Source organism: Megalobrama amblycephala, linkage group LG4 (genome assembly GCF_018812025.1).
Source record: "Megalobrama amblycephala isolate DHTTF-2021 linkage group LG4, ASM1881202v1, whole genome shotgun sequence".
NCBI classification, from domain to species: Eukaryota; Metazoa; Chordata; class Actinopteri; order Cypriniformes; family Xenocyprididae; genus Megalobrama; species Megalobrama amblycephala.
The window spans coordinates 36,812,294-36,837,507 of NC_063047.1; the positions used below are offsets into that span (position 1 = coordinate 36,812,294).

At 36.9% G+C, this 25,214-nt stretch overlaps 1 protein-coding gene across 3 annotated transcripts in view; it reads right to left on the reverse strand.

Annotated features, from left to right (window-relative positions):
• edil3a (EGF-like repeats and discoidin I-like domains 3a) overlaps nucleotides 1-25,214 on the reverse strand; it is a 224,477-nt gene that overhangs the window by 122,101 nt on the left and 77,162 nt on the right. For all 3 annotated transcript variants that reach the window (XM_048189138.1, XM_048189137.1, XM_048189139.1), the window contains one exon: nucleotides 13,911-14,039. In XM_048189138.1, coding sequence (XP_048045095.1) covers nucleotides 13,911-14,039 — 129 coding nt within the window. The remainder of the gene's footprint in view (nucleotides 1-13,910; nucleotides 14,040-25,214) is intronic.

Below are 25,214 nucleotides of genomic sequence, written 5' to 3' on the forward strand. Positions count from 1 at the left end.
ATAGTGCTGCTTGAAAGTTTATATATACATCTAGGGGGTGAATCGCAACATTTAAAGCAAAAAATATTTTTTGAAAATTCAACCAAAAAACAAACAAACAGTAAATAGAAATATAACACTATTGATTTAAAGATGTTGATATAGAAACAATTTTTTGTTCGTTGCAAAATATTGTTAGAGAAAGTAGGGAGACTGACGAGTGGACAGGTACTACAGTGCTCTTTTGAACGCACTTCTGAATAGTGGAGATTGTTTTGCTGAATAATGGGTATTGTAGATTTTCACAATATATAATCCCATATAAGAACTTCATGGGATTTTTTTTTTTCCTCCAGGGAAATAATTCTAAAACTTGCCTATAGTTTTATAGTTGTCTCTGCTTATTAGGCTAAGATAGGAGAAAGTATTTCAACATTGAAAAAATGACACACTTCACCTTTAAAGAAAGTCTGGTAATAATGGTAACCTTTGGATTTTCTGAACAGCCAGTAAAAAGTACACACAGTGACACAGACAGACAGACACACACACACACACACACACACATAACCCTTCTCTCTCTGTCTGTCCCTCAGAGTGGTGCCTACAGGCATGATCCTATTTATTACCGGAGCAGAGGGAGCAGTTTGTGTCGAGCTCTGAGGGGGTGACGAGGTGGAGGCTGAGCTGAGAGCTCTGTGAGGACAAACTCTCACCGACATGACTGCATATCTACACTCCATATGCTCTCAGTCACAAGCACAATGAAAATGTGGATCCAGGTAAACATTCCCACTGATTCTGGCAGATGTGGCTCAGAAAATCGCCACAATATCGCCACAATTTAAGTTATTAAAAAGGATGATGAGATTAAACGAAGAGAGCAAAAATATTGATTGCTTCTGCTTAACTTAAACTTCAAAGTGAGGAGCTCAGCATGTACTGCATTTACAGAACTTGTTGTTTGTATTTGTGTTGAATTAGCCAAGATTATTCTAATACTTCTGAGACTGAGAGGCGGCATGATCTGGTTTTATCTCGACATCATCTGCAAACTGTATAAAAAAACATATTCACCAGCATATTCCCTATGAACAGACTGCCATATTTCTTTTAAACCCACCAGGCAGCCAAGAAAACAAGCCACACAAGTGTCTGTCAATATTTAATCAAATACAGATCAGGTCCAAAAACCTTGCACATGTTCCCTCAATCCAAATCGATCACCGTAACAGCTGGAATATTCCGTAAGAAGCCGAAGATTGCTTATTGATCATAGTACAAATTAAATCACCCAAAAGACTTCTTGCTCAGATATAAAAACGCTGGTGTCTTTTGAGTTTTAGCCAAAGTGTAGTCCAGCCCACTCAAGATGCCCCTGCTTGAAAAGCTTTTTAACCTCGCTTTATTATCTCCTCTTATATGCGCTTCTTAAAATATATTTTCTTTAACATGACTGTTTGCAGTGCCTTTAGTCAGACCATGTGATATATCCCACAGACTTGGCCTGTATTGGACTTGATGAACTTTCTGCTTCTTCAATCATTAAGAAACAAAGTTAAAAATACAGTTCTGCATGCTAAAACCCTTCAGATTTAATAACCTTGACATAAACAGAAAAACAGAACAAAGCAATCATTAACTGTGTTATGCATAACAGTGCAGACCATAAAATCTAGTTATTGGCCATTCATGTTAAAAATACTAAAAAATACAAACATATCACAATGTCTTAAAGGGTTAGTTCACCCAAAAATGAAAATTATGTCATTAACGACTCACCCTCATGTCGTTCCAAACCCGTAAGACCTCCGTTCATCTTTGGAACACAGTTTAAGATATTTTAGATTTAGTCTGAGGGCTTTCTGTCCCTCCATTGAAAATGTATGTACGGTAGACTGTCCATGTCCAGAAAGGTAATAAAAACATCATCAAAGTAGTCCATGTGACATCAGTGGGTTAGTTAGAATTTATTGAAGCATCGAAAATACATTTTGGTCCAAAAATAACAAAAACTACGACTTTATTCAGCATTATCTTCTCTTCCGGGTCTGTTGTCAGTCTGCTTTCACAGTTTTTGTTCTTATTCATTATTTTTTATAGGCTATTCTTAAATTATTTTAAAACTGACTTTTAGACTACCTTCTTTTTTCACTTTTTCTTGTCTGTGTAAATGCCTTCAATTTGCCATTTTGTAAGAAATGTACTAAACCAGGTAACTTAACTAGTTACCTAACCTTACCCATTCTAACCATGCATGATGTGACAAATATTTAAAGCTATTTCTTTATTTAAAGATGCCCTAGAATTAAAAATTGAATTTACCTCGGCATAGTTGAATAACAAGAGTTCAGTACATGGAAATGACATACTGTTACGTAACAGTCGGGATCATTAATATGTATGCCCCCAATATTTGCATATGCCAGCCCATGTTCATTACACAAGCCAGTATTAACGTCTAGAGCTGCACAGCAGAATCATCAGACTAGATAAGCAAGCAAGAACAACAGCAAAAAATGGCAGATGGAGCGATAATAGCTGACATGATCCATGATATCATGATATTTTTAGTGATATTTGTAAATCCAAAGTATGCATGCAGCATGCATGACGAACACTTTGTAAAGATCCATTTTGAGGGTTATATTAGCTGTGTGAACTTTGTTTATGCTGTTCAAGGCAAGCGCGAGCTCCGTGGCCGGAGAGCACGAGAATTTAAAGGGGCCACAGCATAAATCGGCGCATTTCTAATAATGCCTCAAAATTGGCATTTAAAAAAATTAATTAAAACAAATGTATGGGGTATTTTGAGCTGAAACTTCAAAGACACATTCAGGGGACACCTTAGACTTATATTACATCTTGTAAAAAAACGTTCGATGGCACCTTTAAATAATTTCTGTGTGTTCTGTGTGTGTCTGTGTGTGTACATATTGGTTGCTTGGAAGAAAAAACAAACAACAACAACAACAACAAAAAAACTATGAAAAAACTATCAAATATGAACAAAGAGAGATTGCTTATGGATTATTGTCACTGGAATCTTGTCTGGTTAATAGTACACAGATTAACAAAATATTAATAATTTTTATCATAGAACAAGTGAGAATGACAGCTGGCTGATGGGAGGTAAACACAATTTGAATCCAAGGAGCTTTCAGTGACGACATGAACAATGCAATACGTGGCATATCACATCAAAGGCTTGTAGTTCAAAGACATGATTTGGGGCTTATTAGCATTATAACCAATACCAGTAATAATACCAAATGTCCTGATTCCCCTTTCCTCCTATTCCAACCTGACAATATCCACATGCTTCTCTGCCTGCCAATAGCTTGTCGTGACATGCCATTATAATAATTGGCCATTCACTCTCCATCCCCGGTTGGCCTGCCAATCTGCCCATTGACACAGTGGGAGCATGGCAGCCCATCATTCCAGTAATGAGAACACAGCAGAGATTCAAGCTGGATTTCCCCAATAATAATGATGATGGTATTAGAGCTAACCACCAGTGTGTCTCATCATCCCAGGGAGTTCACAGAAACAGGCAAGGATGCTAACTAAGTGAAAAGTTTTACAGAATTCAAAATGAATGACTAAAATAAATCTGAATGTTTGAATGTACATATGTATATGTAAATGTAACCGCTCAGGTTCTACTTGCACTGCTCCATGCTGGATTTAAACCAATGTTTCTGGCATGAGAGGCGGGCACACTAACAAGGATAGAGGCTAAAGACTACATCCTCTAGTGCCTCGAGGCCAAGCTAGCCTCCATTAAACTCACCCCCCAAAACATCACTCCCATCCGGGTCATGGCACCAATGTAACCCCACTGGTTCTACTAGCACCACGCCGAGAGGGATTCACACTGGCGCCTTTGGCATGGAATGCAGGCAGGCTAACAAGGGCACTAAAGACCGCAGCCTCTAGTGTCAGTTGCTAGTGTGCCTTTTGAGGCCAGGAGAGTGAAGTTTACTCACACAACTCTTACTAGCTGGCCTCTGTTACACTCACCGCCCTACATCTCACTCCCATCCGGGTCACGGTACCAACGTAACCACACTGATCCTATATGCACCACTCCGAGCAGGATTTGAACCGTCGTCTCCAGCATTGGAAGGGGGGCACGCTAGCAAGGACCCAAAAGACCTCCCTCAGCCTATAGTGTGTCTGTTGAGGCCAGGGGAGTGAAGTTTACTCGCACAGCTCTTACTAGCTTTCCTCCGTTACATTCGGGCAAAATGTGAAATATTCTTGAAGGTGAACAAGCATAATCCAACACAAAAATGCAAACCTGTGGAACGTATTTTTTATATTATGTATATATATATATATATATATATATATATATATATATATATATATATATATATATATATACACACACACATATATATATATATATATATATATATATATATATATATATATATATATATATATATATATATTTAACATCGGGCCCCAATGACTTGAAATCTATAGACAATACTACCTGGAGACAATTTTCAAAATATCTTCTTACATGAACGTCATGAGGGTGAAAAAATAATGATTTTTTTTTTTTTTTTTTTCATTTTTGAGTGAACTAACCCTTTAAGTCAGAGCTGTGAGGTACAGAAAGAAAAATGTACATCTGTGACCAGTATTACAACTATCCAAGTTGTATGCCTTTTGTGGTCAAATATATTTTGTAAAATGTTTGTATAATAAAAAACATAATAATAATTTAAACACTTCAAATCAATATTTCATGTCCATTTATTTATTTATTTATTGGCCAGTAGCCATGTAATGAGCGAGACAGTGTAGACTCAGCCAGTCATTATCTGTAAGGTTTATCCGCTTCCCACTGAGCCAAAGAACACCCCTTATCCAAGATAAAATCACTGCAACACACAACCTCTCTGCTAACTGTTTTAATAAACCCCTTTAGGATATATGTTGTGATAATGGCCGGCTGACTACACATATTGTAGGTACCCATCCACTAATTGAATCAGACCTCAACATTTAAATCCATAACATTGCCTATGAAACAGGGATTATTATCTTCTTTGTCCAGTACTGTTGGCCCTGACTGAGCTAAATAGCAAGGTCACATTGGCAGGCTATGCTAAAGATAATGCACAAAGCTGTGAATTATTCTTGATGCTTATAATTCAATGAGCCATGTCTGTCGATGTAGCCTGAAAATACCTGTGACATGCAGGAAAATGAAATCACATTAGCTAAAAGTAGAATGCTAACAATGTCTGAGATCATTCTGAGCATGAACAGAATGTGTTCAGGATGGAAAACAAGGAAACGCATGATGTTTCACTAAGAATTGTGAATGTTCCTGTGATGGTTTAGTTTAATTGTGATGATTTTGCTAATTGCATATGATTGAGAATGTTGGTAAATTTATACTTTCTAATAACATGAAAATAAATTACCCCCCCCCCCCCCTCCAAAAAAAAGAATTTTAAAATGTCAATTTGCAAAATATAAATTAAAGTAAAATGCAACTCCTTAGCCTCTAATGCAAAATGGAGGTTATCTTTTTCACAAACAGCTTTTGTATGAAGAACAGCTTCCACAAGGTTAACCGCAAAAACCTAGCAAAATCTGGAACTTTGCTCAATATTTCAATTATAGCCACAGAAGTCACTAATTTTATCTGCTTCTATAAAATTGTAACGTGCTGGTGAGGATACGAATGAGCTAGAAATATTTTAAACAGTCTTTAATGAAAACGCAGGAGATCGTTGGAAGAACACTGGAAAGACAACATAAAGACAACCGACAAAGGACTCAACAGAACAGGGAGAATATATGCAGAAGATAACAAGGAACTAAATGAGAGACAGCTGATAATTATAAGTAACCACAGGAACAAATAGGTACATAATCAGAAACCAAAAAAGCTGAAACTAAACAGAGCAAGGAAACAGAAACTAAGAAAAATGAACAGCATATCAAAATGTGTCCATGGAACTAAACATAATCATGACAAAAATAGCATCTGGTTTAATTTCTATTCCTTTAAAATACCTACTGTATTATGCTAATTGTTGCTTGCAGCTGTATTGAATGTGTTTAAAAGTAAAAATCAAATCAATTACCTCAGGAACAGCAGACCAGCCACTAAAACACAAGGCAGAGCCGATATGTATTTTAAGGAAACAGTTCTATAGCTGTTCTGGGGTTTGTCTGTTTGCCAATTAATCTGAGGTAGATTTCTTTTCATGTTTCATGCTTCACTGACAGTTTTTTTTTTTTTTTCTTTTTCCCCCTCCATTTCCACACTGATTCCAATGTCATTTCCATTCGTAACAAAGGACCAGCATTCAGCACAGGGTTTATTCTTGCTGATAAAATCCCACTAACTCAATTTTATCAGTCCTATTAAGCCTGTCAGCAATTACAAAGACTGTTCATGGCTGCAACAAAGCCCACTAAGCTGTCATTCTTGGGGCTCTATTATCACTTTCCTTTTATCATTTAATTGCAGGAATTACCCAGACACTAGATTTGGTTACCTAATGTCTTTAGATACTGTATATGTGCCAATACATTTCAACGAGTGAAAAAGAAATTGGATCCCATTTTAGACCTTAGCTGTTTTGAGATTTAACAAACATACTTACAGAGCAGAGCTTTACTCAGCTTAACTGAAGGTAATCACACAAGGCTGATGACATGAGTCTTTCAAAGTTGGCTTTGATAAGACATACAGTCTCCTTTTGAAGAAATGTGTGTGTCTTCTGAAGAATGTTTATGACTACGCACAAGGGACAACTTGAAAACACACAGAAACCTGGTGAATTTCAAGTGCCTAAAACTATACATAACAAACGAGTCACAGGTCTGAACAATCCTTCAATTCTACTTAAATGTCAAACAGCCACGTTTGGTCAAGTAAACTGTTGTATTTTGACACATGATTTTGGCACTGGAGAAACTGAGGTTACATCCAAATCAGTTTACCTTTTATCTTTTCACTACTACATTAATCACTCTTTCCTAAGGGAAATAACTCTTTTTTTCATTCCTCTTCTCCTCCCACATTTTGGACACCCATCGCAATGTTTACTAGCTCTTGCCCAGATCCACACTTGGCCATCATCATCCCCTCACCTGTGCCCCATCTGCCATTATCATGAATCTCATCCAACAGCAGCCTATGCTTGCATGCTTGCAACCTATGCTTGCATCCTACTGCATCCTATTGCAGTTATTATAGAATATATAATTTAGATACAAAATATAATTTTAACAGAATGCTAGAATAATTAGTCAAAAAATAATTATTAATACTGTGGCTGGATTCAAATGAACATATGTGCATTTATGCACGCATGCTTTATTTTTATAAATTTTATTATTATTATTATTATTATTATTATTTTTTTTTTTTTTTTTTAATTGGTTAAATATATGCCAGTTCAGGGAGGTGGACTTCCCTAGCAGAAGTAAGTGAAAACTTCCCAGGTTTAAGTTAAAGTAATAAAATACTTGACTCACATCAGAGTCTTGTTGATTTATCATCTAAAGTCATATATGGTAATATTGCACATTTTATATTTTCAAGCATAAGATCATGTCAGTTCATATGTACCACACTGGCCCATTATGGAAATCTAATACAAATAAGAAAATATAAAATGTATTATTTCTGTTTATTTCACAGGATTTGCTTGTAAATCTAATGATAATGAATGCTATTTATTCACCTATTTCTGAAAATCTTAGAAGGCACAATGAATAGCTATTATTCTCTAGAATGGCACCACTGAACACAGCAATCACTGTAAACAGCATGAAGTTTGCTCTTCTTTTTTATTGTGACACACAGAATGTGGGATTTTATACATTGGAACTTATGAATCCGATTAAGTAGCAAATAATTCTATGTGACATGTAAAAGCATCTTCATCATTGGCCTGAATTTGAAGCACTGTTGAGCAGACACTATATACTGTAGACTTAAGTCAGTGAAAAATGTGTCCAGTGATTATTAAGCGCCTTTTTCATTTCAGGAAGATTCCAACAGAGAGAATTAATACACAAGCTTGCCAACATGGAAAAAAAAAAAAAAAAAAAAGTTTTGTTATGCTGCATTAACACTATGCCTGCTGGAAACACAACTGTTGGGATATTTTATTTGCTACCAATTCACAACACAAAAGGGCATTTCACCCTTGAAATAGTTAACCTTGGGTCATTCTAAACCCCGGTTAAACAGAATCCTGTGTTATCTTGCTTCACGTTTTACACTGCTCAGAATTTCACGAGGGTTAACAATTAATCCTAGGTATTCATAAACTGCCGTATTACACTGTACATTCCTAAACCCGTGGGTTAACATTCTTATTTGCAAATTTGCGGAGGCAGTGTCATTGATTGTACGGGTACAGCATGCGACCTGTTTACATAATGCTGCATTGTGCATTTTCATATTGTTGACTGTATATCAAGTTTACACTGAATAGATTTTTCGGACTATAAAGTTAAGAATGAAACAGTCTCTTCTTCACTACAAATGTTGTGTTTTCTATTAGAATTAGAATTTTTCCCCATCAAACGGTGAAATACAGCCTACTGTTTATACACACAGTGTTTCTGTGACTGTACAAAGCATGTGAATATGAGGCATGCATTTAGATGTCGATTGTTAAGAAACTAGCCGTAACATTCTAGCATTCAGAATTGTTTCACACTGTACACTGTGTTTGAATTTGAAATTGTTTGAAAGCAGGCATCTAACAGCAGACTGGTCTGCGATAGACGCCTGCTTTCAAACGCTCCCGTGTGTATCTGTGCAAGCGCTCGGTGAAGAGCCTCATTGATGACTATTTACAACACAATGGCCAATCAGATGTGTTTAGGAATCCGCTCAATAGCGTTCAAAGTGTCACATATTTTTCTTTTAAATTTCAGTACCGACATGGTACCGAAGTCTGTACTTTTTTGACAACTCTAATGGATGGTTGGACTTTTTTGAACCTTGTCCTTTATTTACTGCCATTATAAAGCTTAGGAGAACCAGGACATTATTTAATATAACTCAAATCGTATTTTTCTGAAAGAAGAAAGTCATATACACCTAGGATGGCTTGAGGGTGAGTAAATCATGGTGTAATTTTCATTTTAGGTGAACTATCCCTTTAACAGTATAACAATCACATTCAGCTCTGACCTACCATCCATACCCACTGTTGCTAAGGCAACAATTACAATAATATGAAAATTATAAAAATAAAATCTAATTCAAAATATTTATAAAAATGATACTAAAATAGCACTGTATTTAAAAAAACGCTATAGCATTCAATGATTTTCATTCATTGTGCCGACCCCATGGAAATTGCAAAATCTCCCATATGCCAACTGACTGGAAAGTCCTGGAGACAATAGAAAGGAACCCCTGGGTTAAACAATTATTACTGAGATAATTTTAAGATTAGAAATTAAGACAGAGAGACACTAAGAGTTACAGCAGCAGAACAGTTAAGGAGCTTATATTCAAATCCCTTTTCATCTCTGATTTATCCTCCAGCTTGTATCCACACACAATCACACACTTAATATGCAACAGTAAATGTTGATTTTTCTGCCTTTTTTATGCTGGAGTGGCAAAAGATCAGACTGCTTCTGACCATATGTTCAGCAGAGGAGTGGGGGAAAAAAATAAGTGAAAATAAATCATGCAATAACATCTGTCTCTGTTTGCAATAATCACAGCAAAAAGCAATGTGTGTGCACTTGCATTTGAGTGGATATAAATACATACATAAATTACATTAGGCCTGGTAAATTAACCACAAAAAGAAAAGAAAAACTGCTTAATGAAAGTGATATTCTTTAATATGACACTACAAATGAAATACTGTTTAATATCTGCATCTGAAATCGCTTACAATAACCTCCCATGGCCTCATAGGATAGTTAGTGTCCACTGGATGCACACTTCATAATACCAGAGGAAATAGTAGGTCATTCGGTTACTTTTTTTCTGAATACTGTGAATTCTGACATGCTACTCTTTTCACATACTGCTGTTTGCCTACTGTATAGTAAGGAAAGGGGAATACAGTATTTGAATGCAGGGCATGTGTTTTTCCTTCAATCTTAAAGAATTTGACTTGAAAAAGAAATATGAAATCACATGCATAATGGAACATATGAATTGGTCACACATCTATTGGTCACACATCTTCAAATAATACAAATTCGCAGGGCAGAGTTGAAACTTGAACTTTGGAACACAGTGAACTTTTCTTGATCTTGCATTTCTTTTCACCCGCATTTGCATGAATGGAAGCCAATGGAACGAAACGTGTTGTATGACACCCCCTTTAGTTAATAAAATAAATTTTTAAGCCTTAAGAAATGCCTTATACACTTACTGTGCATTTGAAAATGAGGAGCGGAAAATGCCTGGCAGCAGTCAATTGCTGTGTGATGCACTTATAGTAATGTTTGTCACGCGTTTAAAAATGTGCAGAGTTTGTGCTGAATTTAGTGTGCAAATATTATTATTAGGGCCAAGGCCTCTGAGGCGCAGGGCCCTATTGATTCCCTGAGGATTATTATTATTATTATTATTTATTTATTTATATATTTTTTTAACCTTCCAGGGTGTTGAAAAAAAAATGTATATGTGGTGTATTCAAATGACTTTGGCATAGTCCTTTTTTATGTTTTCCCATTTTAAATGCCTTTTGCCTGCCTTGCACAGTTGCCCTAAATCCACCGGGTTGGCAGTGCCACCAGGCTTGGGCCCGTCATCGCTGCTTGCAGCTATATTTTACATATTGGATGCTTTGCAGTTGTTAAATAACTATTGCAGTTTGGACAGTTTCATTAAAGCTGGGTTAACAAAAGTTTACTAAATTGACACATACCAAATATATAACACACACATACCAAAGTAAAGGTGTTGTAATGATTTGCGACACTGCAATTTAAAAGCCTTGTTATGCCAGGTTCAGACAACACAATATCAGCCTGATTTTGGCACAATCCATTTGACATAAGATATAGTGGTGATTCGTAAATGACAATGGGCATCAGAACACAAGAATCGATAGTTTTATCTTGTATAGTGTGTCATAGTGAATGACAAACGGCGCAGCATCTGTGACGCTTCACAATGTCACAACAAAAAGGCTAATATGTTTATTTTTTCCGGTACTCCATGACGAGTTCCGTCACATCTGTGGAGTTGACCAATAGGAGCACAGAAGCTCTTCCGTACACAGCTTTCAAGCATTGTGAAACGAAAAAGAGATGATGGTACACTCTCAGAAAAAAAAAAAAAGGTACAGTATGGTGCTGTCACTGGGGCAGTACTCTAAGGTACAAAAGAGAAAAGGTACATCTTTGTACCTTACTTACCCCTATATGGTACATATTAGTACCTTAAAAGTACATATTAGTACCTTTTCACTTTTGTACCTTAGGGTACTGCCCCAGTCACAACCACTGTACCTTTTTTTCTGACAGTGTATTGGTGCTGCTAGGTGGAATTATGCAATGGAGGAAATGTTTGTGTAACTACTGCAAAAATACTACTGCAACGATACTACTGCAACTATGATGCTCCCTCGAGGGACTAATAAATTTGACAGAATGAAAAGAGATAAATTCTGGCGAACTATAGCGGAGGTGCTTCAGCAACCTGGTGAGTATTGGAATTAGCATTAAGCTAACATGCTGCTTTGGCAGCCATTGTTTGTTTACACTCTTGTTTCCGGAAGTCAGTTCCTAGTTCTGCCTTCTCAATGATATCATGCACATTGTTAAAGACAGCAAGCGATGATTGGTTGAGAAGCAACATGTAGTCTGACATGTTGTTTACGACACAACAAGAATTTAATAATCAAAATTGCATAATCTGATAAAACTCATAACAGATAAAAATATCATGTAGTCTGAACCCAGCATTAGGCTGGTTTCAGACCCATCTGAAACTGGAAGTGTTTACATAAGATGCATTTATGTGTTCAAAAAAGTGGAACACAATATAACAACTGTAGTCCAGTAGTCATCCAACAACCCACCCCTTGTCCCCCTGTAGTCAATGATTTTATCCCTTAAAACTCATCTCAGATCACAAAAATGACACATTTAAAAATTTTCCTGTGAAAAAAAATGTCTTCATGGCTTATAATAGCTTGAATGTAACTCTACACCCTTGTCTCATTTATTATATGTGGATATACACTATATTGCCAAAAGTTTTGGGACGCCTGCCTTTACGTGCACATGAACTTTAATGACATCCCATTCTTGATCCGTAGGGTTTAATATGGAGTTGGTCCACCCTTTGCAGCTATAACAGCCTCAACTCTTCTGGAAAGGCTTTCCACAAGGTTTAGGAGAGTGTTTATGGGAATTTTTGACCATTCTTCTAGAAGCGCATTTGTGAGGTCAGGCAGTGATGTTGGCGAGAAGGCCTGGCTCGCAGTCTCCGCTCTAATTCATTCCAAAGGTGTTCTATAGGCTTGTGCAGGTCAGTCAAGTTCCTCCACAGCAAACTTACTCATCCATGTCTTTATGGACCTTGCTTTGTGCACTGGTGCGCAGTCATGTTGGAACAGGAAGGGGCCATCCCTAAACTGTTCCCACAAAGTTGGGAGCATGAAATTGTCCCAAAATGTCTTGGTATGCTGAAGCATTTAGAGTTCCTTTCACTGGAACTAAGGGGCCAAGCCCAAACCCTGAAAAACAACCTCACACCATAATCCCCCCTCCACCAAACTTTACACTTGGCACAATGCAGTCAGGCAAGTACAGTTCTCATGGCAACCGTCAAACCCAGACTCGTCCATCGGATTTCCAGACAGAGAAGTGTGATTCGTCACTCCAGAGAACACGTCTCCACTGCTCTAGAGTCCAGTGGTGGCGTGCTTTACACCACTGTATCCGGTGCTTTGCATTGCACTTGGTGATGTAAGGCTTGGATGCAGATGCTCGACCATGGAAACCCATTCCATGAAGCTCTCTACGCACTGTTCTTGAGCTAATCTGAAGGCCACACGAAGTTTGGAGGTCTGTAGTTATTGACTCTGCAGAAAGTTGGCGACTGACCAAGCATGCGCTGACCCCGCTCTGTAATTTTACGTGGCCTACCACTTCGTGGCTGAGTTGCTGTTGTTCCCAATTGCTTCCACTTTGTTATGATGCACTAACAGTTGACCGTGGAATATTTAGTAGTGAGGAAATTTCATGAATGGACTTATTGCACAGGTGGCAACCTATCACTGTACCACACTTGAATTAACTGAGCTCCTGAGAGCAACCCGTTCTTTCATAAATGCTTGTAGAAGCAGTCTGCATGCCTAGGTGCTTGATTTTATACACCTGCGGCCATGGAAGTGATTGGAACACCTGAATTCAATGATTTGGAGGGGTGTCCCAATACTTTTGGCAATATAGTGTATGAATATGCTAATTAGCCCCCCCCACTCACTCACACAAGCTCGGTGAACTTACTGAGGTAAACGCTAAATAATGGTATCACTTTTTACAATTATCAAACAGCTAATAATGTGTTGCTAATGTTATACAAACCATGTTCCCATTTGCAAGTCAGACAGCTTTCTTCTAAGGCATATAGGCATATAATTCATCATAACATCGTTATATACATCATACACCCGCTATATGCCAAATATACCCGATTTTTTATATCAACAGAAAAATATAGTGGGATATATTCTCTAGAAACTCTCCTGCTTCAGAGCAGTCATGTTTAATGATATGCTAAAGCCCACCGGGACGACATGATTGGTTAGGTGACGTCAGAAACACCAGCGATTTCAAACCACGGGTTTGAGACTGTCTTTGGTTTACTGCAGTTTTAAACAGAAAATACTCAGGAATGGTGTTGACAAGTCACTGGGAAACAAGTCACTGTATGAACTTACTGTGTTGGCAGTGGATTCCGTTAAAGCCTGATGGGCAAGTGCAGACGTATCCAATGAATGTGTCGCCCCTGAACGTTTCACTGATTTCACAGGTGCCTCCATTGTGACAAGGGTTTGGGTGGCAGGGTCCTGTAATATAGACAAATATAAATAAGCAGACGGACTGAAGTGGGTTTTTTTATGTATGCAAGTGTTCACAACCCACATAATGGCTTAGAACAGATGGGTTAGAAACAGACATCAGCAGTTTATAACATGGCCTGCAGTGAAGCGCTTGCATCTCTATCTACAGTGGTTCAAGAATGACTGCAGTGACATACAGAAGAAAAATAAAGATAAATAATTGAGCACAGCGAAGGAAAGGATGAAATGGGAGACAGTCATAGAGAGAAATAGAGAAAGAGAGAAATGTAAGTATAAGCATCACTTGCAGAGGTCACCATGGGGCAGCTTGAGGGATAAATTATATTGTGGGCACTGCATTACCTATTCTGGCAAAGTGTCAACACACAGACAGAGAAAGGGATAGAAGAGAGAGAGAAAGAGCAAGCTGGCATTTCACTCACTTGCTACAATCAACCAGAGAGTTAAATCAGAGGAGAAATTAATAGATGAGTATGTGAAAAGGTTATAGAGCAACGCTATTTGACAGGATGTCAGTTTAATGACATTATAAATGAATGATGGATTCAGTAAAAGTATACATATGCCATATATTAGGTAACTAGATAATATGTGACATATGTGCATTTATTGTGATTGTAATATGCTTTGGCAGGAGGATTGTCTCCCCCAGCTGATTCTGTTTCCACTCAAGTTTTTTTATCCTTCTTTTATGCTGTAAAATATGAGGTGATTCTAGGACTTTTTGAAGTCAGATCCCTATACTTATTTTTTTTTTTTTTTTAAGTACATATCCTGGGGGAACTTAAAAAGTAAAGCTGTCATGATTTCATCAATAGAACAATTATCTACATAAATAGTTTCAGTTTGTGTTTTTATACAAATTGCAAACTTAAGTACAAATTATTTTATGTTGTTTAATATAAGATATTAATGTAACTATAAATTAATTTTATATGAGGATATATATATATATATATATATATATATATATATATATATATATATATATATATATATATATATATATATATATATATATATATATATATATATATATATATATATTTTTTTTTTTTTTTTTTTTTTTTTTTTTTGAAATCTCTAATGCTCATCAAGGTTGCATTTATTTTGATACTTATTTTAAAAATACAGTTTAAAAGTAATATTGCAGATTATTATTACAATTTAAAATAACTGTTTTCTATTTTATTACGTTTCAAAATGTAATTCCTATGATGGCAAAGGTGAATTTTCAGCAGCCATTACTCTAGTCTTCAGTGTCACATGATCCTTCAGAAATCATTAAAATATGATGATTTGCTGCTCAAGAATCCACAAAAACAGCATGACTGCTGTTACATTAATGATAATAAGAAATGTTCAAATTTCTTATTGTCAAAGTTAAAAACAGTCATGCTGTTTTTTTGGATACCATTTTTTAAGGATTCTTTGATGAAGAGAAAGCTCAAAAGAACAGCATTTATTTGAAATTTGTAACATTATAAATGTCTTGAATGTGCCCTTGCTGAATAAAAGTAATAATTTCATCACAAGTCAGTTGATTTTTTGCTCACTCTGGGAAATAGTTTTGTAAACCTAATTTTAAACAATATGTATTGTAAAATATGACTTGATTTGATTTGACTTAAATGAGTGTATAAGGATATGAGATTTATATTTGTTCTTAATGGTTTGAGTGTCTCTACTCCAAATGGAAAACCATTTTGATTTCATCCATCACCTTGGGGAAAGGAAAGAAAAGAAAAAAAAAGAAAAAAAAAACCTTGTGTGAAGTCATGAATGACCAATCAAAATGCTGATTTCACTAAGAGCTTTTAAAACAACATTCAGGCAATGGACTGATTGTTCTGGAGTAGCTTCTAATCTTTTAGTCTTCACAGATCCTGCATTTGCAAGCAAGTCAAGCTCATAAGAACCCCCAGAAGGCCCATATCTCATGGCCTATCAATACCATACTGATGTTTAAAACATTAGAGTGCCTGCATCGGGTTGCATGCTGTCAAAAGTTGCTTGATGAAATTGCAGGGCAGTCAGTTTAATCTTTCAAAATATCAGTAGCAAGTTCTGCAAGAGGGCACGGGTGGAGTAGAGAGATGAATTACAGAGATATGATCAATGTGCTCTTAAGTGCAAAGACCGACAAAACAAAACAAATGTTTGATTGTGCAAGTGAAATAGAAGGATCTCTGAAAGATATTAAAAAATACACTACCATTCATAAGTTTGTGGGCAGTGAACATTTTTTTAAAGGGGACCTATTATGCCCCTTTTCGCAAAATGTAATATAAGTCTCTGGTGTCCCCAGAATGTGTATGTGAAGTTTTAGCTCAAAATACCCCACAGATCATTTCTTATAGCTTTCCCCTATTTGGGTGTGAGCAAAAAAAACACACACAAAAAAAAAAAAAAAATGCAAATGAGCTGTTTCCGCTTTCCAGAAGAGGGCGGAACTTTAACAGCTCGTGCTTCGGTTGCTCAACAACAACAAAGCTGGAAAATCTCACACAGCCAAAATGACGATTGTCAGTAGCGGTGTTCAGCCTTACATCATTCAAACCGGAGTCGGACACTGATGGAAAGACTCAGGAAGAAGTTACAACTTTTAGAAAGCAGCTGGACGTTTCTGAATGGTTAGTGGATGCATTCATGTAGTTGCTGTGAGTTGATTCAACTCATCGACTAGCATGTGCCGTCATGTTAGTCTTATGTTCAAATCCAGCATTGAATTGACCCTCGTTTGTGAAGCTGTCTGACGTAAAATGACGGCATGGCAACAACACTCTACTACAACAACTCTTCCCCTTCTCTAGGGCAGCCCAACATGTCACTAACCCAGGAAGAAGCTTGTTATAATCCCATAACAGCCGTTTGTTGTAGTCCTTAAATAGCGATTTCTGTAAAAGAAAATATCTCCCTTTGCATTGAACTTTGAGTGCCTTATCTTTGCAGATGTTGTTTATGCTCAAACAGCAACATTACACACTAACTAAAGTTAAGTCTGTTTTGCTGCAATGTGAAAAAAATCCTGCAAAACGTGCCGGCGCGTTACCCGACTCCAGAGAGTTAAATCATAATCAACCAACCCTTTAAAGAGATTAATACTTTTATTCAGTTGGGGTGGGAGGGAAAAAAAATAAGGAATTGATCTCTTGATACATCGCGGATTCTGGATCGATTCTGAGAATTTCAGAAACGATTCTGAGCTTAGTTTTTATTCAGATGTGCAATGATGCTGCGTGTGCTTTAGAAACACCCGGATTCTGCTTGCTCCCAATTCCTCACACACATACACCACTCAAACCTTCCGTAAAATAATGTTTCATAAAGTTCTGAAAGGTTAAAGCGAATTACTACATTCGAGGGCTTCACTGCACAGGATGTGCCGTTAGGGACGCGCGCTTTGTTTGATGCTGTGCGAGGTCTCGCCCGCAGATATTTTCCCTTACAAATGCTGTACGAAGGCATGTCGATTGGAAAGCAGTGGACTTATACATTTAAAATATGAAACTCACTTACAGAAGGCTGCTTTCAATTTCAAATGCTGACGCTTTGTTTGTGAAGAGTGCTCGTGCATACGGCTGTGCGCGACTCCGTTTAAGTAGTTTAATGTACTTGCGTCTCAACATGGTTTTATGCCAGTTTTGTCTTAAGGGATTGAATGGTCAGGACAAACCACATTAATTATTATATTTCAAAAGAGATCCATGCCTGAATGCAGCTTATTAGATCTCCTGCTATCTATGATGTAATAATCAAACGACAGTAAACATGAGAAAGAAAACGTTCAGATAATATTAAATACTGAAAGCACTCTTTGTTTATTGCTTGTAATTATGTTCCGTTGCTCCTCTTTCTTATTTGCTACTTTCTTGTATGTTTTGAAGTTATATTAGTTTAAAATTCTTAAAGGGATTGTTCACCCAAAAATGAAAATTTGATGTTCATCTGCTTACCCCCAGGGCATCCAAGATGTAGGTTTCTTTGTTTCTTCAGTAGAACACAAATCATGATTTTTAACTCCAACCATTGCGGTCTGTCAGTCAGTGGGAACTTAGTCCATAAGAGTAAAAAAAAAAAAACGTGCACAGACAAATCCAAATAAACCCTGCGGCTCCTGACAACACATTGATGTCCTAAGACACAAAACGATCGGTTTGTGCAAGAAACCGAACAGTATTTATATCATTTTTTTTACCTCTAATACACCACTATGTCAAACTGCCCTCCACATCCGGTTAGTGAGGTTAAAAAACACATTCTGATGAGTGAAGTGATCTCTCGTGCTTTGCTTCAATGAGTGCGAGACATCACTTCCGCTGTCAGAGCGCAATCAGACCTCACTAACCGGATGTGGAGGGCAGTTGGACATAGTGGTGTTTTAGAGGTTTATTTGGATTTGTCTGTGTACGTTTTTTTTTTTTTTGGTTTTTTTACTCTTATGGACTAAGTTCCCACTGACTGACAGACCGCAACGGTTGGAGTTAAAAAATCATCATTTGTGTTCTACTGAAGAAACAAAGTCACCTACATCTTGGATGCCCTGGTGGTAAGCAGATGAACATAAAATTTTAGTTTTTGGGTAAACTATCCCTTTAACATACAATTGTTTTAAATTTGTTTTAAATTTGTAATTATTTTAAAAAGTAGACCTACTTATAATTACTTATGTAAGGACATGTAAATGTAAGGTTTTTAAGTTGGTCATCTAATTAATTAATAATAATAAAAAAAAATAAAAAAAAAGTAGATCAAGAATCGTTTTGGAATCGGATCGTGACTCCCAGAATCAGAATCGGATCGGATCATGAGGTGACTAAAGATTCCCACAGAATCCTGAAAATAAAAAATTAAGCCGTACAACCCTTTTCAAAATCGATAATAATAAGACATTTTGAAAAATTAAGTAACATTTTGTAGGCATCATGTGACCCTGAAGATTAGAGTAATGGCTGCTGAAAAGTCAGCTTTGGAATGAATTCCATTTTGGAATTCCTATTCCATTTTCATATATATATATATATATATATATATATATATATATATATATATATATATATATATATATATATATATATATATATATATATATTATATAGAAAAGAGTTAAGTTAAAGCTTAAACTTTTGAACTATATACTGTAAATCACTATTTTTTTTTTTTTTTTTTTTACATACAAATGTATCCATTGCATGAAGTCAGACCAAGTCGTTACAAAGGGAAAAAGTTAGTAGTGTTCTTAGACAACAAGAAGAAATGTGCCACAGAAGGTAACCATATCAACATTTGCGAATTCTAGCAGTGTATCTTATCATCTATAATGAGACTAGTAGCTAATTAAAGGGACACACTATGTAATAACCTTGCCAGAACTCTAATACTGTAAAAGTCCTCTGCATCCTGAAGGAGAGGGTGACAGCTATGCCTGAATTCTGACATGACGATCTATAACCACACAAAGCTTTGTGACAGCCTCCTCTCTACCTCCAGAGAGATGGAAGTAAGAAGAGGGAGAGCAAGACAGGGATAGAGATAGACAGCACGAAACAGGAGCGAGAGAAAGGAAGGAGGGGGACGTATGCCACATTTGCACATGTTCCTGAGAGACATCGCCAGGCATTGTGGCCGATGAAACAAAGCTTTGTCCTCTGTGCTGTTCCCTTTTGTGGCGCAAGTCAGGGGATCAACAAGAATGTCAGCCGTTGTTGGGCCGCTCGTGCTTGTGGCAGGAAAGTAATTGATGTTGGCTGGCGCACGCATCCCGATTTTCCAACAAGTCACAATGGAAGCCAATCTATCAGAAGAGCCTGGCTTGAAAGCAGCATAGTAAAACCTCAGCGGTGGTTAAACACAACAAAGCGTCCGATGTTTCCTGCGCAATTAATCACCCTCTGATGGATGCTCCCACCTAAATTCCCAAAAGAGAATTCATTTTAGTTGCTCGCTTATACGAATCAACTCAAACCTTATTGAAGTGAGACAGGTAAGCAACCCAAATGTGTTACACTGTCTAATGTATTCATTTATGCAGATTGTGGTAATGTCACTGGGATGGTATGGAAATTGTAACTCATTAATATGGAGATATGGTGATCACTTGGTTGGATTATAATAATTACAGCTTTGACGTCTGAACCTGTGCAGGTTTTCACTGAACAAACCTTTCAGCCATCGATTGGATCACCTATATCTGACTTCTGAGGTTCATGCAAATAAAGCTGTCACTAAATAAAGCAATCCGTCTAAGATAATTACACACTGCACCATATATAGAGCATCATATATAATAAACAGCCCAATGGATAATTGTACCTAGGCATCCGGAGGAAGTAGGTGTTTTAATTACAGTCCCCTCAAATGATCTCCAGGGTGAAGGTGATGGAGGTTAGAAGGGCTCAGACAGCCTCTCCATGTCTGAGTTATCATGAGCAGATTGAGCCGAGCATTTGGGAGGTAGGGAGGTGAGCAAGCGGGCAGCTGGAGCTCAAATCAGACTTCCCGTGAAGCCAAATCAAGCACAGCACCAGCCCAGAGCAACGGTGAGGTCATGTGCACACGACCTGTATGTATCTTATGAGGCTGGGGATTCCAGAGCGCCTTTTTTTTCCCTCAATATAGCTATACCAACTTGTTTCTATTTTTTATTTAAGCTAGGAAATAAAGTTTGAACATTTTAAAACAAAGAAATGTTGCAATGTAAAATCAATTAGAAATCTAAAATTCTGCACTATTTTACTAATCAAATAATCAAATTTGTGACATTTATATATTTGACTCTTGGTACAGGCATTCAGAATTTCTTACTTCTATTAAAGCACAAGTTGCTCTTTTGGTCATCTCAAATCATGCTGTTGGTATTAGACAAACATGTTTTATTATTTCATGCTGTGAGATTTCATACCGCATATTGTTTGAAAATAAATATTTAATTGTGATTCATTTCACACTGCTCAAGTGCTGCTGTCATTAAAGCAAAAGGACAAACTAAATATTAAAACATTTTGAAATTTTCCATTCAGCTTTTCACTCAATTTGTTATGGTGAAAATATAATTTAAGGGAAATATCTGCATTAAATGAGACAAGATTACAAAACTTTTTTCTAGTTTATTCTTTTCAACTTCCGACCCCAATCTATGTTGCAGGGTTGTGCACCATTTAGAATTTTATTGAGAATTTATTTTATAACTCGTACTAAGCCTAATTATGGGCATTTCTATGAAAATGTGTTTATTTTGCATTTAAAATAAACCCCAAATTTATAATGAGAAGACTTGATGTAGAATTGCTATTCGGATATTAATGTAAGGAAGACTAACTAAAACTAATTGTCCTTGATTCTGATTGGTCAATAGCTGTGTTTTATTCACAATAAAAAACGGCTATGACCGCTTCACCCAACGGTTCTGTGTATCACTACACAACACCCTTAGCAACCACTCTTAGCAATGTAAACTGTATGTTCTCAATTGATATTGTTCATTGAAGCTTCCTGTATTATGTAGAGTAGAGTACTGTGAGAAAGAGATCCTGTGAGTGAGTTTATTACCTGCATTCAGATTTAGCATTTTCCTTCAGGTCAGTCCTATGTTCATGATAAAAAATCTGTTTAAATGTCCAATATCTTTTCCAATATGTCCAATAAGGACAATATATTGTCCTTTTAACAGTTAAGGAGTTTTCCTGTGACTGACAGGGCTAGTCAAAGCATTTGTCAGTTGTGTCTTGTTCCATGTTCATAACAATTCAGTCTTTTCAATGTAAAAGTCTTCGCTACTGACTGACACACTCATAAAAACAGTCTTTGCAACCATCTAATGGCCTAATAACTTCTGTAGCTGTTCACGGTCAGGGACTATTTTTTCCAGCGGAAGGAAGGCTTTTAGTTAGTTTACTTCATGAGAAGTTGCATCGATACATATTTTTGGCTTTAATATTTGTATTGTACACGATGTGCCAAACAATGCCCTTCAGCCGTGACTTATTCACATTACAGCACAGCCTAGTACCTTATTGCTTACATTATATATATATATATATATATATATATATATATATATATATATATATATATATATATATATAAATAAAACTTGAATGTGTCTTCAAACTTCAAAAGTTAAATGCACATTTTACGTGCCCTCAGTGGGAAGTAATGTCACAATGCTGTAATTTAGAACACTGTGTCTTAAATCGAGAATCATTGTACCACAGAAAAACCACACCTTCGCATTAATGCCTATGCAGGCACATTAAAAGAGATGTTCTGCTCACAGAGTTTGCAGGGTAAGAGCTTACACAGCTCATACGTGGCCTAATTCTGTCTTCATCCTTTACGGGCAGTGCAGTATCAGCCTCCTAGTTCACTGCCTCCTGCCCAGTACACTCGCCTCTCCCACTAAGAACCAAGACTGGCAGAGAAAAGCACTCACTTCTGGCTTTTAGAGCCGTCTGCCCTCTCTCTAATTTCCAGAGTTCACCCAGCTCTTATATGACAAGACACGCTGACTACACTGAACGGTTGCAACTACAAGTTAAAGTAAAATCAGAACAGAGGCAAAAGAAAGTAATCAGTGGCCATCCAGGTCTCCAATAAGGCAGCGTAATCTCTTGAGGAAGCCAAAGTAAGTTCAAGCTCACCTTGGAAAGTCTTTAGGATATGGAGGGTGAGAGAGTGTAAGAGGAAGCCAGGAAATGCCATGGAAATGTCACCATGATAGCAGTCTGGCAGGAGAAGAACAGTCCGGAGATTCTCTCCTGTCAACTCACATCCATCCAAGAATGCAGAGCTGATAACAACAGTCATGGCCAAATGAAAACTCCTGCAACAGTTTGCTTTGGATAGATTAGGGTGATTATTTTGTAATCCTTTAGCAAGACGTAATTGCATTTTTGAAGGAATATCACAATTCATGAATGAATCACATAGATAAGTCAAGTCAAATTTATTTGTATAGCGCTTTTCACAAAACAGAGTTTAAGCAGCTTTACAGAAAATCATGATGCAAATATAATATATATTATGTCTATAATACCTTCATAGTCACATTTAGCAGATTAGAGCTGGGCGATATTATAATCTACATTTTGTGATGATACAAACAAATCACGCAGTTGAGATATGCTATATACTGTAATATATCAAACCATGTGAGTATACTGTACTGTATGTATATACTTATATATCCATATACACTTTAAAGGGATTGTTCACCTAAAAATTAAAATTTGCTGCAAACGGTCTTAAATGCATTCAAGGACATATATTGGACATATACTTATATATCCATGAACACACTTAGGACCAAATTTTAATTTTTAGGTGAGCAATCCTTTTAACATGTGCCAACAGTTCTCCAGCCATTTTTTTTTTTTTTCTTTCTCCTAGAACATATGGCAAGCTGTATTGTTACCCTGCTTACGAAACATGTCTTTATCCTGAACTGTACAGAGCTTTTCAAAAGGCCACATTTAATGTAAACCTTCCAAATTATTGCCAACTGTTTGAGGCTAACAATTACCAGGCATAGCAGGACCTGCTTAAGAATAGAAGCCACCTCTTTCCATTTCAAAGTTGAAAGGCACAACACAACAAATTGAAATACTGTTTCTCGGATTACAAAAATGGTGCTGTGGCCAAAGGAAGGGCATTTGAAAAAAGGAGGGCTTTTAGCATGTGAGTGTCTGATGGAGGAGTCATAATAATGGCCGTTGAACTCGGGGCCCACCTTTAGTTGCATAATGGCATACTAATGTTCGCTGCAGTTACCCGCTCCATCACTCAAACTCCCCAGGAGGAAGGAGAAAGTATATTATTCATGCAACACGCTCCTCCATAGCAACTACACTAATAAGGGCCCAGTGGGCTACGATGAATGTTCTCAAGCTGCATATGAAATGTACATATCGAATCCATAATTGAACAAAGAATGTAGAAGCGAAAAGAACAGTGATGCTGTTAAGAAATAAAAGAAAACGGTTCTGATCCATCAAGGCAAAACTAACAGGAGCTGATATTCAGATTGTGTTTTAACTTCAGAAGTTATATTCATGTGTCATCCGAGTGTCACCTCTGAATTGTGTCCAATTGCAGCTCTGAAAGTAAAGTGGGATTTAAAGTCAAAAGAGCTTTACGGATCCATTTTTGCACCCTTTGAAATGCAAAGATGGCTACGTTCACATGCACCCAAATAATCCATTTGTAATCGGATTGACGGCTCAATCGGATTGAAAAGCATTCATGTAAACACCTTAATTGATCCGATTGAGCTCGATCCGAATGAAATTTCGATCGGATTGGAAGGGGTGGTTTATTCCTTTTCTAATCTGATCCAAAAGCAAAAAATTACCATGTAAACGCATGAATCTGACTACTTTCTCAATCGTATTCAGAAGTCTCTGGGGCAATTCGCAGTGCAATGTTGACACGCATTACGCAGTGCACAAGTTCACGTTCACGTCTTTAGTTGTAAAGATGGCGTCGGTTTACAAAAAAAAAAAAAAAAAAAAAAAAAAAATGTAACAGAAAAACTATTGCTGAATTATTCTCCGCAAGTGTGATTGATATGACTTCGCACGCAGAGTGTGCACAAAAGTTTTAATCGTAATGTATAAAAAACACATATAAACGGATAATTGATTCAGATTACAATGTTTAGAGTACATGTAAACAGATCTGCAATCGGATTCAATTCATTTTGTTTGACGAAAATTGATGCATGTAAACATAGCCAGTATGGTTTGTAATGTTTGCCTCAATACCAAGTCAGAGTTCATTCGGTAAAAAAGACATGTGGGGGCAATAAAAAAGCAACAAAAATAAATCTGCTTCCCATTTACCCCCCCCCCCCCCCCCCTTTCACTCTTGGCAAGACAATTAAATGCAAATAGCTTTTGATGATAAGGGTGTTGTAATAGGTATAAATGCATTTAAGGGGGAATTAATGATTACCTATATAATAGTGTTTTTGATCTCACTTAATCTATGTAATTATATCAAACATGTAGCATGCTATTAAGATGACAGCCTTGGGGTCTCGACTGAGCAGTATACTGCAGGAGCGCACTGATTCTAGCATCACAACACATGTTTACCATTGAATCCAATGATGACGCACAAAAGTATATTTCTGCATGTACTTAACAACCCCACGAAATGTAT